The sequence below is a fragment of the Colletotrichum gloeosporioides genome (assembly GCF_011800055.1).
Source record: "Colletotrichum gloeosporioides strain Lc1 chromosome Unknown consensus_91, whole genome shotgun sequence".
Lineage (NCBI taxonomy): Eukaryota > Fungi > Ascomycota > Sordariomycetes > Glomerellales > Glomerellaceae > Colletotrichum > Colletotrichum gloeosporioides.
Genome location: NW_025544736.1, coordinates 356,331 through 373,444, shown reverse-complemented (window position 1 = coordinate 373,444; position 17,114 = coordinate 356,331). Strand labels below are relative to the sequence as shown.

The 17,114-nt window shown below is 52.4% G+C and overlaps 7 protein-coding genes across 7 annotated transcripts; 5 read left to right on the top strand and 2 right to left on the bottom strand.

Annotated features, from left to right (window-relative positions):
* Positions 1-501: 501 nt before the first annotated feature.
* GCG54_00008267 (putative metal ion transporter C27B12.12c) lies at positions 502-2,314 on the top strand (the record flags this gene model as incomplete). Its single annotated transcript, XM_045408235.1, has 2 exons — positions 502-1,673; positions 1,735-2,314. The coding sequence occupies 2 exons, from the start codon at positions 502-504 to the stop codon at positions 2,312-2,314; spliced, it is 1,752 nt and encodes a 583-aa protein (XP_045257969.1).
* A 903-nt stretch (positions 2,315-3,217) lies between these two features.
* Positions 3,218-4,725, top strand: GCG54_00008266 (Metallocarboxypeptidase A; the record flags this gene model as incomplete). The annotated part of the gene is made up of 5 exons (XM_045408234.1): positions 3,218-3,533; positions 3,616-3,815; positions 3,897-3,979; positions 4,052-4,362; positions 4,418-4,725. The coding sequence occupies 5 exons, from the start codon at positions 3,218-3,220 to the stop codon at positions 4,723-4,725; spliced, it is 1,218 nt and encodes a 405-aa protein (XP_045257968.1).
* Positions 4,726-5,528: 803 nt separating this feature from the next.
* On the top strand, positions 5,529-7,878 carry GCG54_00008265 (putative asparagine synthetase [glutamine-hydrolyzing]; the record flags this gene model as incomplete). The annotated part of the gene is made up of 4 exons (XM_045408233.1): positions 5,529-5,754; positions 5,811-6,373; positions 6,424-6,682; positions 6,737-7,878. The coding sequence occupies 4 exons, from the start codon at positions 5,529-5,531 to the stop codon at positions 7,876-7,878; spliced, it is 2,190 nt and encodes a 729-aa protein (XP_045257967.1).
* A 175-nt stretch (positions 7,879-8,053) lies between these two features.
* On the bottom strand, positions 8,054-9,845 carry GCG54_00008264 (Cytochrome P450 monooxygenase eqxH; the record flags this gene model as incomplete). The annotated part of the gene is made up of 5 exons (XM_045408232.1): positions 8,054-8,490; positions 8,562-9,161; positions 9,220-9,288; positions 9,348-9,438; positions 9,483-9,845. 5 exons carry the CDS (start codon positions 9,843-9,845, stop codon positions 8,054-8,056), a joined length of 1,560 nt encoding a protein of 519 aa, XP_045257966.1.
* A 799-nt stretch (positions 9,846-10,644) lies between these two features.
* On the top strand, positions 10,645-11,475 carry GCG54_00008263 (Short chain dehydrogenase asqE; the record flags this gene model as incomplete). The annotated part of the gene is made up of 1 exon (XM_045408231.1): positions 10,645-11,475. The coding sequence occupies one exon, from the start codon at positions 10,645-10,647 to the stop codon at positions 11,473-11,475; it is 831 nt and encodes a 276-aa protein (XP_045257965.1).
* Positions 11,476-11,542: 67 nt separating this feature from the next.
* Positions 11,543-13,029, bottom strand: GCG54_00008262 (uncharacterized protein; the record flags this gene model as incomplete). The annotated part of the gene is made up of 2 exons (XM_045408230.1): positions 11,543-12,947; positions 12,998-13,029. 2 exons carry the CDS (start codon positions 13,027-13,029, stop codon positions 11,543-11,545), a joined length of 1,437 nt encoding a protein of 478 aa, XP_045257964.1.
* A 1,001-nt stretch (positions 13,030-14,030) lies between these two features.
* GCG54_00008261 (Lysophospholipase 1) lies at positions 14,031-16,065 on the top strand (the record flags this gene model as incomplete). Its single annotated transcript, XM_045408229.1, has 3 exons — positions 14,031-14,790; positions 14,843-15,253; positions 15,305-16,065. The coding sequence occupies 3 exons, from the start codon at positions 14,031-14,033 to the stop codon at positions 16,063-16,065; spliced, it is 1,932 nt and encodes a 643-aa protein (XP_045257963.1).
* Positions 16,066-17,114: the final 1,049 nt, after the last annotated feature.

Genomic DNA, 17,114 nt, shown 5'->3' with positions numbered 1-17,114 from the left:
ACCGATGTCTGAAAACCTTAACCTGACTCCGCCGCTTTTGAGGCTGTGCTAAAATATTAGTTCAAGACACCCGTTCGGTCGGGCAACCTTTTAATCTCTCCTCGACATCGCCATTACCGTCTTTTTTTCTCTTCGGCATCCATCCTTACCACATTATCTGAATCCATGCAAAACACCGTCGATTGCCTTATTGGACTTTTGCCAAGTCGCAACTACATCAACCGGTTGATCATGAGACGACACCTGACGAGAAGGTGAATCGCAGAGACCTACTGTCATACAACAATCATCGCCGACCGCTCTTCTATCTTTCTGAATAACCCTTTGAGAATGGCACACGTTTCTCGTCAACCACCATAAGGAGCTCCAAGATCCTCTCACCAGATTGCTTCATCGAACTTACATTACAAGTGTGCCATCTCGAAAGAGAATGGTCCCCCAACAACACCTCGCTCATCCAACCTACCTTCGGATCTAATATACCAATCCTCAATATCCAACATGCCCGAGAAGGAGACGACCAAGCCCACCCGGGCCCAGGATGCATCCGCTCCTCTCTCTCCTTTGAGTGCTCGCCAAGCTGGACCCAGCCCGCGTCCTCGCGATAGAAGCGCCGACCATGCCTCGACCCGCGAAGACATTCTCGACGCCTTCCTTGGCTCGCCGACGATGCAACCCCTAAGCCGCCGTCCGACCTTTGACTCGACCAGGCGCACGGTCTCGCCACCGAATTCGGTCAAGGCGTTCGCCGCAGCACGTCGCCGCGGCCAGGAGCATCGGCCGGACAGCGATAGCGAGGACGAAGACGGCTACGAAGGTGTCCCAGACAAGCCTCTTGGCAGTAGCCGGAGCTGCCACAGCCGCTCACACAATACATGTGGCCACCGCAACTCGCTGGGCTTGGCAACGACGGAGGTTGACGGCACGCACTCGCGAGACCAGGTGCATCCCAAAGACAGGTTGTATATCGACTTCGACTACCTCGAGACGCTGGCCCATGCGGAGGATGGGGACCGCCCCGACAGCACGGTTTTCGCGAATCTGCCCGACAGTGCGATGCCGCATAGCTCACCCATGTTCACTGCGGACGGCGATTTTATTGATGTCGTTACTGAGCGGGTCTCCATCTCGCAGGAGAAGGCTGAGGCCGTGAGCAATGCTCAAACCCGCGTTAGCGAGCAGCACCCCGAGCAGAGCCGATTCAATTTCTTTTCATCTGCTCTGGAGTCGACCATCCACGCTGCGCAGTTTGGGGACCTTGTTCTGCCCGGTGAAAATATCCGGACCTTGTTCGACTTCCCAGATGAGGAGCCGGATGGAGTATGGTGGCTCAACATGAACAACCCTACTGGCTCCGAGGCATGGACCATCTGCAAGGCGTTTGGTATCCACCCTCTGACCATTGAGGACATCATTCACCAGGAAAGCCGGGAGAAGATTGAACTGTTTCCGTCGTACTATTTCGCTTGTTTCAGGTCCTTTGCGACCGTGGACGAGCCTGATGGTCATGGAGTTGACTATCATCCCTTCAACGTTTACGTCGTTGTCTTTCGAGAGGGGATCATCAGCTTCAGCTTTACGCCAAACTCACATGCTTCCCGGGTCCGCTTCCGCATTTCGCAGTTGAAGGAACAGGTGTCGCTGAGCAGTGACTGGATCTGCTACGCATTGATGTAAGGACCATCCTGGAAACAGTGTATACCCCTGTCTTGGTCATGACTAACTGTGTCCCAGTGATGACATCGTCGACTCGTTCGGCCCAGGCATCAACCAAATCGAACACGAGGCAGACGCAATTGAGGATCAAGTGTTCATCACCCGCCCCGAAGACAATCAAGTGTTTCTCCGCCGCATCGGGCTGACTCGGAAGAACGTCATGAGCCTGATGCGTCTGCTCGGCGGCAAAGCAGATGTCCTGCGCGCATTCACCAAGCGGTGCACCGAAGATTACGATGTCACCCCCCGCATGGACATTGCCTTGTACCTCAGCGATATCCAAGACCATGCGGTAACGATGATGAACAGTCTCGTGCACTTCGATACCATGCTCTCGCGGTCGCACAGCAATTACCTCGCCCAGCTGTCCATCGATAACATCGACATGGGCAACCGGACCAATGACTTCTTGAGCCGTGTCACTGTGATTGCGACAATCATCGTCCCGCTAAACGTGGTTTGCGGTCTGTTTGGTATGAACGTCAAGGTCCCTTGGGGTGGAGATGAGAATCTGAATGCGTTCTTCGGCATCATGAGTGGTATAATCTTGTTTGCTGCTGTTTCGCTCATGGTGGCGCGACGAATGGGATACTTCTGAATAATTGTGTTGGTTCGTACGAAAATAATAGAGAAAATCATTATACTTAAATCGGGCCGCAGAAAAAACATCCTAATTTGTCCATCGATCGTGTCTTAGAAGGCATCTCTTGAATAACATACCTGACAACGGCCTGCAGGGATGACCGGGGCATCCGCCGGACCCGCTGCCGAGACTTACCCCACTATATGCGAACCTGCGGCCCGCCTTCCGTCCGCCTCTCGGACAATCTGCGACAAATAGTCCACGGTGGACCAATAGCAAGCGGCGGCTCCTAGTCTGACGCCTATATCATGTTTCAATACGATTTTGACAATGTGCTATACCAGCTTCCAAGTTCAGATCGGATGTCCTCTCGCTTGCGGCGAGTAACAAAAGAACCACCTTGATAGCTGTGCTCTTTCATATTTCTGGGTATACCCAGTAAGTTTCACCTTCCGTAAGCGAAGCGACTTCTTTCAGTTGACAGTAGTAGTCACCTACCCAATATCATGGACTCTGCCGAAGTTGAGGGCAGGGAACTTCCTGTTCTGGCAAGGTAGATTGCCAAGACATGCGATTTCCCTCTTGGCTCTCTCTTGGCGGCGGGTGAAGTCGCATCAAACTGCTCTCGCATTCCCCAGCTGGAATATCACCTACCGCTTTAGCCTGTCGCTTCCGCAGTTTGACGAGGGAGTTTCTCTTTAGTGCTTTAGCTTGTGACGGAAAACCGTAGAGGAAGACGCAGCATTCAATCACTCCTCATGTTTATAAAATGGGGTCTTCTCAACGGCAAGATCCTTCGGCAAGGCCTTCCTCACTCTTGGTGCCAAGCCCCAAAGTCGCGACTTTTTGCCAAACTTGATCTTGGCTCCCGGATCCATTTCCAGTGTCTCGCCGACGTCCTCTATATTCTACCTCGCCATGAAGGCTTCCATCCTGTCGGCGGCTGGATTCTTCACCCTAGCCTTAACCACTGTGGTACCCAAGTCAACCAAGGTTGACTACAACGGCTTCAAGGGCCTTCGCATTACTCTTCCCGAGGACGCAGAGGGTGTTGCTGATCAGATCACCGAGCTGGCGGCTGCCATTCTCAATCCCGGATCCAAGGAGAAGCTCGACGTGGTGGCATCTCCTGAGAATATCGATGCCATCTCCCAGCTTGCAGTCAACACGACAGTTCTCGTCGAGGACATCGGTGCGGCTTTCGCTGAGGAGGAGACTGCTACTGTCTACGCTGGTATGTTCGCGATCTGCGCGGCGATCTGACTAATTAAGTCGTCCAACTTTCCGTCTTGTGACTCACCTCGGTCTTCCTACAGTTCCCAGTGAGACATGGTTCACCGCGTACCATAGCTATGCCGACCACCTTCAGTTCCTTAGAGACCTTCAAGGGGGCTTCCCTAGCCAGTCTGAGATTGTCACTGTTGGAACTTCCGTCCAGGGTCGTGCTCTGACAGGTATCCACATCTGGGGCAGCGGAGGTAAGGGCTCCAAGCCAGCCGTCATCTTCCACGGCACCGTTCACGCTCGCGAGTGGATCAGCACCATGGCAAGAAACCCCATTTCAGAGCTCATTAGGATTAGACTAACACAACAGTAGACCACTGAGTATATGGCTTTCCAACTTCTGACCAAGTACTCCTCCGACTCTGCGGTCAAGGCTCTGGTCGACAAGTTTGACTTGTATGTGCGAACGTCTTAAATGTTTCTCAGTGCAGGATTTGGGCAAAGACACTAGCTGACACACAATTCAAGCTACATCACTCCGGTCGTCAACCCTGATGGCTTCGTCTACACCCAGAGTAACGACCGTCTGTGGCGTAAGAACCGTCAGACCCAATCCGGCAGCAGCTGTGTTGGCCGTGACCCCAACCGCAACTGGCCCTACAAGTGGGAACTCACTGGCGGCGCATCTACCAACCCCTGCTCCGAGACCTACAAGGGCGCTGCCGCTGCGGACACACCCGAGATCAGGGGCCTAAAGGCTCAAGTCGATTCGCTGAGCGCCAGCAGGGGCATTCAATTCTACATCGACTTCCACTCCTACGGACAGTACATTCTTTGGCGTAAGGCTTTTCATCCTCTTCCCTTGGAGCACTCAACTGACATGATCTGTTGTAGCATACGGATATGACTGCAGCTACGTCGCCCCAGATGATGCTGCTTTGCAAGCCATGGCGCAGATCGGTGCCACCAGTATTCGGGGCGTTTCCGGCACTTCTTACACGATTGGAAACGCTTGCCGTGCGCTTTACGCGACTACGGGTGATAGCACCGACTACATCCACGGTGTTGGCAAGTCGAAGTACACATACACCCTTGAGCTGCGGGATAGGGGAACTTATGGATTTTCTCTGCCTGCCAGCCAGATACAGGCTACTGTTCGTGAGACCTGGGCTGGTGTCCTTGCAATGTTGAGGGCTGCTTGAGGACACCAAAAGAAGGGTTCTATGAGGTTTCTCACTGCCGTAAAACTAAGATAGTTGTATAATTGACACTGCATGGAACTCGAAGCAATCGGGCCTGCGGATGATTACTTGCGAAAATCAATGTGTTCCACAGCCACTACAGATTGCCGTCAGCACCCGGACTAATAGCACTAGTCATGCTCATCTTGGGCCATCCCTCCAGCAACAAGCAACATAAGCTTTGCGTCCCGCCCGATATGTAAGAATCTGATTCATTGCTACGCGGGAAAACAATCGCTACTTTGGTCACTTTACTGGGATGAACAGCATCGACCCGAGTCATAAGATGCATATGCTTTCCATGGCTGGTTGAACAGGAAAGATCACGGCGGCAATCCTCATATCGAGCCTTGGTCCACAACCGACGTGCCGGCGAACTCTCGCTGCACATGTCTTTGGAATCTACTCAATCGCATGACAATTTCCAACGATTAGCGCGTATGGGGCTTTTCATGCAGAAGTCAAGTTTGGCAAACCCCAGATTTTAAACTCTAGTTCCCGGCCCTTCCCCATTTGGCCCCGGCCCGACGGGATAGATCCACATCGGGCCCATCCGCCCGGACCCATCTCCACCCACCCCGAAAGTCTCAGCCCCACGGCCCGCGCCGGAGTCGGGACACCTGTCATTGATATACGACGGCTCAGAGCTGTAGGTGGTGTCGCTATGATGGATCGTCTCTGAACAACGCACGGAGCAGAAGTCCGGACCGTTCTTGACTCAGTATCTTCACGAAAGTTGCATCGCTGATCAAACACTCGCCAAAATGTGCGGTATCTCGGCTTGTCTCACCCTCAGACCAGGGCAGCATTTTCACACCGAAGCCCTGAACGGATATGCCAGCGGCACCAATAGTGCGGCAGAAGCCCAGGCCAACGGAAAAGTCAAGGCGACTCAGGACCTCAGGGAGCAGCTGAGCAAGAGCCTCGAGGCGATCTCCCACCGAGGACCAGATGCGCAAGGGGTCTGGGTCAGTCAGGATGGGTTCATCGGTCAGTGCAGAGGTGTGATTGTCTGACAACCTGTCATGATGGCTGACATGTGTCAGGGCTGGGTCACTGCCGATTGGCCATCAATGACTTGACGCTCGACGGCAACCAGCCTATCCACAGCGACGATGAAACAATCCATGCCATCGTCAACGGGGAGATCTACGATCACGATCGTATCCGAGAAGAGTGCAAACAGCGGGGCTACAGGTTCAAAAGTCATAGCGATAGTGAAGTGATCCTAGCACTGTACAAGGCCTACGGCGCTCCTCAGTTTCTTGAGCACCTACGCGGCGAATTCGCGTTCGTGCTGTACGACGAGGCAGCCGGTAAAGTTATCTTGGGCCGTGACAGGTTCGGTATCAAGCCTCTGTTATGGACGATTGTCCGACAGGAAGATGGGACAGATAGGTTGATCGTTGCGCCTGAGGCCAAGGCGTTCCTTCCCTTGGGCTGGAAACCTCAATGGGATGTGGCTGCTATTGTCGATGGCGGATGGATGCAAGATGGTCGATCGTTGTTCAAGGGTGTTAAGAAAGTGCCGCCGGGACACTGGATGGAGATTTCGAAAGACGGCGTGATGCAGATTCATCAATACTGGGATGCCGATTACAAAGACAAGGTATCTTCAATATGTGGCATCATGAGGGACCCCTGCTAACGTGTCGACAGACGGAGGGGGAGACAAGGAGCGTGGATGAGATGGTCCTTGGGCTCCGCGAGAGGCTTACAGAAGCTATTCGTCTAAGACTTCGCGCCGATGTGCCGATCGGCATCTACCTCTCAGGTGGTATCGATTCATCCTTAGTAGCGGGAATCGTCACTCACCTTGTAAGAGATGAGGGTATCAAGATTGGCAACAAGGATGCAACCAGTCGGATTAGTTGCTTCACTATTCAGTTTCCTAAGGAGTCAGGTTTTGATGAGTCCGGTATGTTCACCACCCACCTTAGAACCCAACCACCAGTAACAAGACTTGTCGCAGATATTGCAGAGAGAACGGCACAACATCTTGGAGTCCAGATACAGAAGACGCAGGTCAACGAGAGCATATTGGCGGAGAACTTTGCCGACTGCGCATATCACTGTGAACATCATCACTTTGATCTGAACTGCGTTGGGAAATTCACCTTGTCGTCGCTTCCAAACGAGAACGGCGTCAAAGTGGTTTTGACCGGTGAAGGTGCTGATGAGCACTTCGCCGGTTACGCCTTTTTCCCACCGGATTACCTGCGCGAGCCGGACTTGTCGATGCCAAGCTCACCTCTGGTGATCGACTCGGAACTTCGTCAGAATATGCAAAGGTCCACTGAGCGAGACATCAAGCTGCTCATTCCCCGCGCCGGAGCCTTCGAGCACGGTTGGGAATCTACACCTGCGATGAAGAAGGTCAACGACACACTTTTGCCCCCGTGCATCCTCGCATGGCACCCTAGCATCGACATCTTCTCTCCATGGGTGAGAGAAAACGACAGATGGACAGACCTTGACTGTAAAGACGTCATTGTCAAATCTTTCAAGCCAGCCATCCACGAAAAGATGCAGAAGAAGTGGCACCCTCTTCATACGGCGCAGTACATCTATAGCAAGGGGCCCCTGCCGAACGTCCTCCTCAGCTGCCTCGGCGACTTGACAGAGATGTCCCATAGCGTCGAGGCCCGCACACCCTTCCTCGACCACAAGCTGACAGAGTACATCAACAACCTGCCGCCGAGTCTGAAGATGGCGTACACGCCCGACAAGATCCCGCCCGAACGCCACCAAGGGCCGTGGTGGGAGGGCATCGGCGTCGCGTCGCAGGCTCTCACTGAGAAGTGGATCCTGAGAGAAGCGGCAAAGCCCTTCATTCTGAAAGAGCTGTACGAGAGGCAGAAGCATCCATTCACTGCACCGATCATGTGGCCCAAGGGTGGGCCGCTGCACCAAATGTTAGAGAAGACACTTACGCAAGACAAGGTGGAAAACCTGGGGTTCGTAGATTACGAGCAGGTCAAGGACGCTTTAGATAGAGGTTTTGGCGAGAAGGCCGATGTAAAGGCGTTTAGAATCTTGCTTTTTGTGGCTGCCTGGGTCACTTTGAGCGAGCGCTTCGGGATCCCGAAGGCGGTGGCTGGGGATTGGTCCTGATTGAGTACCTAGTAGACAGCTTAATTGACTTATCATCCCACTTATTTGACATCGCAATGTTCCAACTTCCGAATTGTCCAATGCTCTCGAAGTAGCCTTCCAGTTTGAACAAAGTGCCTTCAAAGGTAAACTAAAGACTGGGGTGCATAAAATTGTCTTGGTTTCAATCCCACATTCAGCATTCTAGCGAATTCAAATCGATTTCTTCCTTGCGTCTCCGAATCAGGAATTTGACGTTGGGGTCTGGCAATAACGCCATGCCAAAGGGCACAGGCTCAGGGTTTCCCGTCTCATCGGACAACTTCCAGTCGTATTTGAGCAACAGATGGGCCAAGGCAATTTTGAGTTCATTTGCAGCGAAGAACCTGCCTGGGCAGGCATGCTGGCCGTAGCCAAACGCGGTATGCTTTGGGCTGGCGCTCACGAGATGGGCATGCTTCTCCTCATCGGTGTTGCGCATGCGCAAAAAGCGGTATCCGTCGTATTGTTCCGGGTTGTCATACCACTCGTCGTCCCACATGTGCGTGTTGTTGATGATCACGCGCTGTCCCTTGCGGACGACGAAACCGCTGGAGAGCTCGATATTCTCAGTGGCCAAACGCCGCCATGTGCCTGGGAATCAGAAGTCAGCAACAGCTCTGCAGGGCAGGCCTGATGAGTTTTCGTGAGAGGGATCAGCTTACATAGTAATGCAGGCTTGAGTCTTTGAGACTCCTTCAGTACGCTGTCCATAAGCTTTAGGTTGTTAAGTGCCGACTTCTTCAACCCTTCGGTTCCCAGCACGCGCACGAGTTCCTCGCGTAGAGGTTGGAAAAGCTCTGGATGCTGAGCCAAATCTACCATTGTCTGCTGGAGCAGATCACTTGTCGTGTGTATCGCGACGAGCGAAAGGGTGATCTGCTGTGTCGCTGGGTCGTAGTTATCCTTGAAAATTTGACTGAACCACTCAATCGCATCGTCGAAGGTTGCAGTTGTATCACCGGATGCGACAGCTTGTGCCTTTTTGGCATTTCGTCTCTCGATGTGGGGCTTCAAGACATGACGTGCGTTGGACAACAGCCGGCGGACTTCCCAGCACGAGGGAAGAAACCAGTGAATCAATGGCCGGGACCATCTGGGATACTGTCCGAGCTGATACCCGACGCCAAATGCAGTGACAGTGTAGTCGGCACAAGCTCTCAACCACTCTTCATCGCGGCACAGCTCTTCTCCCATAAAGACTCTGGTGGATAGACGGGAAACAATCTTGATGATCTCATCGCGAGGTACAAAATCATGCCAATCTAGTGTCTATGATTAGAAATGTCTTGGGACGTGTAAAATGATTGAATTGTGCATTACCCGTTGAATCAGTCATGACCTGGCGTAGAACAATCGTGGCTTCGTCAGAAATCGGCTTGGTCAACTTCGCTGTGAAGCCATGTCAGTACAAGGACCCCGACACGTCACTAACGGAAGTCTATACTAACTGAGGGCCTTGGTGAGATACTTTGTCACCATTTGTGGATGACCCTCTTTCGCCGTAAATGGGTCAAAGCCCGGGATATAGCCGTGTCCGTCCTACTCAAATTAGCTGCATAGGTTGCAGAGCCGACAACACTAACATCGTTGGATGGGGTCATGAAGTCTAAGCGCGGGTCATTGCGAAGCTCCTGTAGATAGTCCGCAGGAAGCACCACAAGACTGCCCCATTCAGAAAGGATCCTATACGGGTTCTTCCCAAAAGTCGCTTTGGCCTGAACCATGAGTCTTTTTCCGTTGTGGATGAAATCATTGATACGACGCCGGTTAGTAACTTCAAGTGCCTTGCGAGGGTTGATTTCTGGGACACTTTGGTCATGGCTTGCGACTGTGTAGAAAACCAACAAGAGCAGAAATCCGGTAACGATGTAGTGAATAGGCTTCTCGGTGGGCGTAGACGCCTTGAAGACATCTGGGATACGGCCCGAGAAATGATTAGCTGACATCTTCGCTGGTTTGTGGATGGTTGTCATGAGTTCAGAATGTTCTGAACAGTCGTCAGGACGCTCTGTTTTATATAACTAGCTTAAAGGAAAGGGTTCCCCGCGTGAACCGAGTTCGGCATCAAAAAGCTAATCATCACTGGCGACAGGCGAAAGTTTCCAAGTCTGTTCAACTTGAGCGATGAATGATGCGGATTGAGTTCATGCAGAACGAATCTTCAAATCCGATGCTTTCCAGAATTTCTCCCTGCTGAAGTCCGCACAACATTTCCGGCACCGCATAGTGTTGCTTGCATGTCGGCGCAAGACGGATGCCGTCAACTCCCCGAACTGCCGTGGTTACCACTGATACTTCGGAGACTTTACGTCGATCGTGGGGACATTCGGTCGGGAGTTGCGCCGGCTACGCACGGTGGTTCCTCTCCAGGAGGACGGTAGTTGATGGGGTGAGGCATTGAGTTTCGGCGACTAATACCAACTTTGCCAGCTGAACTCCACTCTTGCCGGAAGCCCGGCCGAAATTTCCCTTCTCGGTGCCGTCGTGATAGCCCAGCTCCGCTCCGCATGCTCCATTTTAGCACCCGCTGCGTGATTCCTCTGCTGTATTTGCAGGCATACGTCAAGCGGACTTTGGAGATGTTCAGGTATTGCAGAGCCGTGGCTGGTCAAAACATTGTTGCCGCACGAGACTATTTTTCATAAATTGGCTCCTATCGGTCTCTTATTTCAGTTTTGAACAATTAAAATCGCCATCAAATTCGCTCTCTTTAGTCCAAAACCCTAAAGCCTCAGAAACACCAACATGACTTCGTTTCCCAGCTTTAAAGAACCTTGGTCACTCGTTGGCAAGACAGCCATCGTCACCGGAGCATCTCGTGGCATCGGAAAGGCTATCGCCATTCACTTAGCCCGCAAGGGTCTTTCCAAGTTGGCAATTACCTTTGCAAGCAACTCTCAAGCTTCACAGGACACTCTGGACGAGTGCCGCAAGCTCGGAGTCGAAGCCGCCGTCGCCATCCAAGCAGACGCTCTTGACCCTTCCTTTGGAACAAAGGTCGTCTCTCAGACTCTCGAACACCTTTCCAGCCGGTCAATCGATATTCTTGTCAACAACGCCGTCCTTAGCGACGCCTCAAAAGTGCAGCCAGTCAGCAACACAACATTGCCGGTCTTTCTTGAAGTGATGCAGGCGAATGTATTCGCTCCCATCTCTTTGACCACAGCTGTCCTGCCGCATTTGCCACCTTATGGGGGCCGAGTTGTTACCATATCGAGTGTCCTGGCTTATCAGGCCAACTTGGATCCCACCATGACTTATGGAGCGAGCAAAGCTGCCCTTCAGAGCTACACGCGCTCGCTCGCTGAGCAATTCGGCAAGACCACCAAGGCTACCTTCAACAGTGTCATTGTTGGTCTGACGGCGACTGATACAATCAAAAACAGTCAGAATTTGCTTCCTGCAGGGTATATGGAGGGGCAAATTCGAGACACGACGGCGGCTGACCGCATCGGAGTCCCGGATGATATTGCTTATGTTGTTGGGTTTCTTGCCAGCGAAGAATCCCGTTGGGTCAATGGGGCTGCTGTTAGTGCCAATGGAGGAAATCGTCTCGTCATGTCTGCGCTTGGATAACACGAGTGCTTGCCTTAGAACACCCAAATTAACACTAGCATGAACAATGATGGCAGCATCAGACTAATTACAAAACCCCTCTTTCGGTATCACAAAATTGAGGCTCAATTATCCTGACCAAGCTCCCGCTGTCCCACACTGCCTCACGCATGCGAGCTGAGCGGAGAATATCCAACGCTCGTCGTCGGTGTCTCTCTTCATTGCTATAAAAGCAGATGAATGACACGGATGGGGAGATGTGGCTCTCGAGGGTGAAAATAGGATGTTTCGAGGAGAAGAGTCGCAGAACAAATTCAGCTTGGTCTAGAATCCTGTCTGCTTGCTCGGGGGATCCGCTGGGAATCTCGTCGAGATTAGTTTCCCATACGCGCCTTCGTAGTTCGAGCATGGCGATCTCATGACGTTCGCGCTTGGTTGGCCCTCTCTTCTCGGCTTGTTGGACCGTCTTGTCGAATCGCCGCCTCCAGATCCTGAATCTGCTGATGACAGGGCCTATGTCGAGGCCGTCCGCATACGATGGGCCGTAAATGGCGTAAATTTCTGGAACGGAAGCCGTTGGGTCCAATCCGTCCACATAGATCGGCGGTTCAGAGGCCCTTTGTTGGAGGTTCTTTTTGTAAGCCTGGGCTAGAACGAATGCCCTGTTGTGGTATGTGGCAAGATCGATGTCGAGATCGTAAAGCGTGTCTCGTGCGACAACGAAATCGCCGAAGGGTTGCGACGAATCATGGGGTTCTCTCTCGGTGGGTCTTATGTAGGCCCTTAGATCCGGTACGACCTCGTCTTCTTTGTACAGAGACGCTTGAACGCCAATGCGGGCAAACAGCCTGGCGATCTCCTCTATGGAACTCTCTGCACCCGCGTCCGTCTGTCCTGTCTCGGCCACGAGGTGAGGAGGACGGGACGTGATCAGTCTTGCACCAGATCTTAGATGCTGTATGGATTCATCTGGACGGCCCCTCATGTTCTCGAGGCAGTAAAATAACAAGGAACACGTGACGATTGTTCGAACGTCCATCACCCCAGATGAGGCTGCATTTGGGAGCAGATGGCCAATGGCCTTGTTATACTGCTGAACAGCAATGCTTTCTAGCTGTTCTCTTTCCTCGGATGCTGAAGGGTCAGAAGCGTCCAGTAAGAATGCTCGATGAGCGACGCCGAGAGCCGTGGCGGCACATCTCACAGCCGGGACTGCGTTGCCCAGAGGCAGAATGTGCCGGTCCCAGAAACAGGTGGAGTAGGGCGGCAATGCAAGATCCGGGAGGGTGCATGTTCGAAAGTGGTAAAAAAAGGCCGAGCCTGTGTGATCCCGTAGAGCATCAGGGTCCAGGCATGCCCGAGGTAGAGGCAAGAGAGATGACACTTCGTTCCTTTGGGGCGCGCGCGTCTTTCGTGACTTTTTAGACTGGGGGACTTGCTTATCTTCCGTTACAGGATAGCCGTCGCATACCACTTTGCTGACCTGGCCTGTTCTTGATTGGTCCAGCCGTATATATCAAACGATGGGTTATATTCGACTCACATTTCTTGCAAGTCGGCTTGGCCTCGTCGCATTTCACGTGGCGGATCCTGATTTTGGACGAACGGGGTCAGGATTACGGAGGAACCAATAGGATAGAGTTACTCACTTGCTGTGGATGGATATGTACGGTCAGTTGTGTCGTTTCTTAGCAATGGTGTGCCGCGGACTGAATGGGCCGCCACCTACCATGTCAGACATCCTGTTCTAACCTTGGGCGCCGAAGCTCTAGTGTACTTCGGCTTCGGCCGGACATCCATCGTGCCACTCATCTTGCAATCAATGTCAAATTATCGCAGGCTCGTGGCTCAAGGGGCAGAGGCTTTTTTGTTGGACAAAATGTCAGGCCCGGAAGAGTTGCTGTTGCCGGCGCAAAAAAGGACTTACCCAGACAGAAGACAGAAAAAGTGTCATTAGAGGCCGGGCCGAGCTGCTTAGCCTTACCGAACCTGGCTGTGGGTCACGGTAGGGCCGATCGATACACAGCGCACAAGCTTAACAGCTACGACGTCCTCCTATTGGCTGCATCGTAAAAGCAGGGGTTTTACCAAACCATGTTTCAGGCGGACTAAGCGGCAGCGCCTTCTCGAGCTCCACCGTAATATAATTGTTGTGCCCATGAATCATGAATTCAGTAATATTATTCGGTGAACCTCAAAGATTTTCTCTCCGGCTGACTTCCTTCCCTTCGATACCCACCGTATAGAGGAGAATCCAGTCCATGAGCTATCGTGGTTGCTCTCAATGCTTATGTTGTCGGTCATTAGCCTTCGCATGAAATGTTTGTGGGGCAATTCCGGTCCCTCGGGAGAAGCTAACGGAGCACGCCAAGAGATGGTGCCCTTGATGGAATACGGGGCGAGGCGACCTGTTGGTTCCGCAAGTCCGTCTTGGAAAACAACGATGAGACCTGAAATGTGATTCCAGCTCACCGTGAAAAGAGTATATATAGTGAGCCGCCCCTTGGGGAGGTAGCCTGGGAGTTAACGACGACATTCTATCGTTAGAAACTCTCTCTTCACAGCAATGATGCTCAATGCCCTATTTTTATCGCTGGCGACTGCACCGACACTGCTGTTCGCTGCGTCATGTTAGTCGTCTCAACCAGAATTGTTGTCCCAGTCACATCCCACTGACACTTGACGGAACAGCAAACAGTTACGGAACCACGACCATCGACTGCCCCGTCAACGAGCAGCCCGCGATCAGGGACTTCGAGTCCCTCTCCGCAGACGAGAAGCTGTGGACCCAGAAACGACGGGCCAATACCATACCTGCCTTGCGCGATCTAGTCAAGCGAGTCGGAATCACCGACTTCGACGCGGACAGCTATTTTGACAGCGCGAACAATGTCTCTGCTTTGCCCAACATCGGCATTGCCCTGTCGGGAGGCGGGTGGCGTGCTCTCATGAACGGAGCTGGAGCCATCGCCGCGTACGATCAGCGCACACCTAGTTCTACCGGCGCGGGACAGCTCGGCGGTCTTTTGCAATCCGCAACATACCTCACGGGGCTGTCTGGTGGCGGATGGCTCGTGTCTTCCCTGTACGCCAACGACTTCCCCACGGTGCAGAGTATTGTCGACACGCATAATTCGACCTCCATTTGGCAATTCCAGAACTCCATTTTGGAGGGGCCCGACATGGGAGACACTGATTCTTCGAATGCTGGAGCGTATTTCGAGGCGATCGTTGACCAAGTTGCTGCAAAGGTTGACAGTGGTTTCAACACTACTCTCACCGACTTCTGGGGCCGGGCCTTGTCGTTCCAACTGATTGATGCCTCTGGCAAACTTGGTAAGTTTAGCGACACTGGGCTCTGTATACGACATTGGCTTATTCGTCCTAGTTTCAACATTTTCCTCAATCCAGAACATGACTGGCTTCGCTGCCGCAGAACATCCCTTGCCAATCCTAGTGGCCGATGAGCGCCAGGAACACCAGTCCTTCCTATTCTCCACCAACACCACCAATTACGAATTCACACCATGGGAGTTGGGCTCTTTCGACTCCGTCGGATTCGTTCCTCTTCAATATGTGGGATCAGACTTCGAAGCTGGGAAAATCGCGTCTCACGGGAGATGTGTGACTGGATTTGACCAGTTGAGCTTCGTCTTTGGAACCTCAAGTTCATTATTCAATCAGTTCCTACTCCAGATCAACAGTACCGACATGGTACCAGCCATACTCAAGGATTCCCTCACCAACATTCTTGTCGACCTGGACCAAAACCACATGGATGTTGCCGATTGGTCACCGAGTAGGTCCCATACGATGCCTGGTCTGGAATCTCGACTAACGTTGGTCATAGATCCATTCTACCACTGGAACAACGGAACGAATGCGAATTCACAGACGAAAAAGTTCACTCTCGTTGACGGCGGCGAGGACCTCCAGAACATCCCTTTCACGCCTCTGCTACAGCCCGCGCGCGAAGTCGACGTCATCTTTGCCGTCGACTCCTCCGCCGACACACTAGATCGCGAAGGGCCCAACTGGCCAAACGGAACTGCGATGGTGGCTACCTACGAGCGTTCGCTATTCCAAGACCGGGGTACCACTTTCCCACCGGTACCCGATGTTAATACTTTCGTCAATCTGGGACTAAACTCCCGTCCTACCATGTTCGGATGCGATGCCGCGAACCTGACCGCCAACAGCACCGCGCCGCTCGTTGTCTACCTCCCCCACTCGCCTTACGTGTTCAATTCCAACGTGTCGACCTTCACACCAGCTTACGAACTCGATGTTCGGAATGCCATCATCCGGAACGGGTATGATGTCGCCACGAGGGGCAACGCTACAGTTGACTCGCAGTGGCCTACGTGCGTTGGATGTGCCATCATGTCTCGTAGCTGGGATAGGACAAACACCACTGTACCTGGGGTGTGCCGTGACTGTTTTTCGAAGTACTGTTGGGATGGGGCAACGAACTCTACAACACCGGGTCCTTACACCCCGCGCATGCTTCTAGAGGCAGTCAAAGTGGAGGGCGTCGCCGGGACCATGAAGCCGCTGTCTGGACTCTCCTTTGCTGCCACGGCTCTAGCATTGGTGGTTCTTGGGTTCTAGAAGGAGTATTTGGTAGCTTTGGGAATGAGGAAGGGTTAAGTGCTAACCCATGGGCCGCGTAGGGGGGAAGGGCTTTCATTTCTTGGGTGCAGCCGTTGCTAAAAGAGAAGCACGCCCTAAGAGTGTGCACATGGCTTCCTCTTTTGTCGGAATAGTATAAAGGTACCAAGCTGATAGATGCAAGCATGATTAATAGAAAATAAACAGTCATATGTAGCAAGAGTCATCTCGTCAATGTCCCCTGGGTTTGGAGCGAATTTTCGGTATTCGGAAGATTTGGCCCGGTCGACAAGTACGTTTTCACGAGGTCTCTCATATGTAGCGATCACAGCGTATATTTTGAGTACACTTTGCCGTGATCCCGATGGGATAATATCCCGAGGTTCGGCAGTCTAAATGGCAATCAACCCCATTCCCTAACAAGTCGTGACCTTGGGACCTGTCACCAGTTCAATGTCAGGATTCTATCTAAATGTTTTCAAGACAAATGGAAAACTATCCAGCCTTGAATGCGCGTTAACTGACGTTGCGATCGAGAAAGGCAACATTTCTGCCCCCCTTGCATCGAAAAGAACGCCAGCTGTCATGGGAGGCCCAAGAGACTGAGTGCATTGTGTGGACAAGTCAAAGTTGATATTGCAGCAAACCGTGATCTTCTGACGTCGACCACGTGTCTTCGGATTTCTCTAATGAACAATCTACTCCTCAAGCCGCGCCCTCAACAACTCCATATCAAGCCTCAGTCCCGTCTCCCCTGTCCTTTTTGCCGGTCCTATGAACAACCAAACAAGCATCTTCTCAAGTTAGCTCATGACTCCTACCACACACCCAGCTTTCTCGCATCGTGACTTACAGATTGAGCCAGGTAACAAACCGCAAATCGACAATAAAGTACAGATGAGAGTCTCAGAGCCGCAGCCGCAGCGGAAAACGACTGCCAGAGGCGGGAAGAGCAATGCAAGTATGTATGCGCAGAAGTTGCCCTGGTATATCTAATATCAACTGCCAAAGTCTTACAAGCCGAGATCCTGCACTTTCAAGAAGGCCCC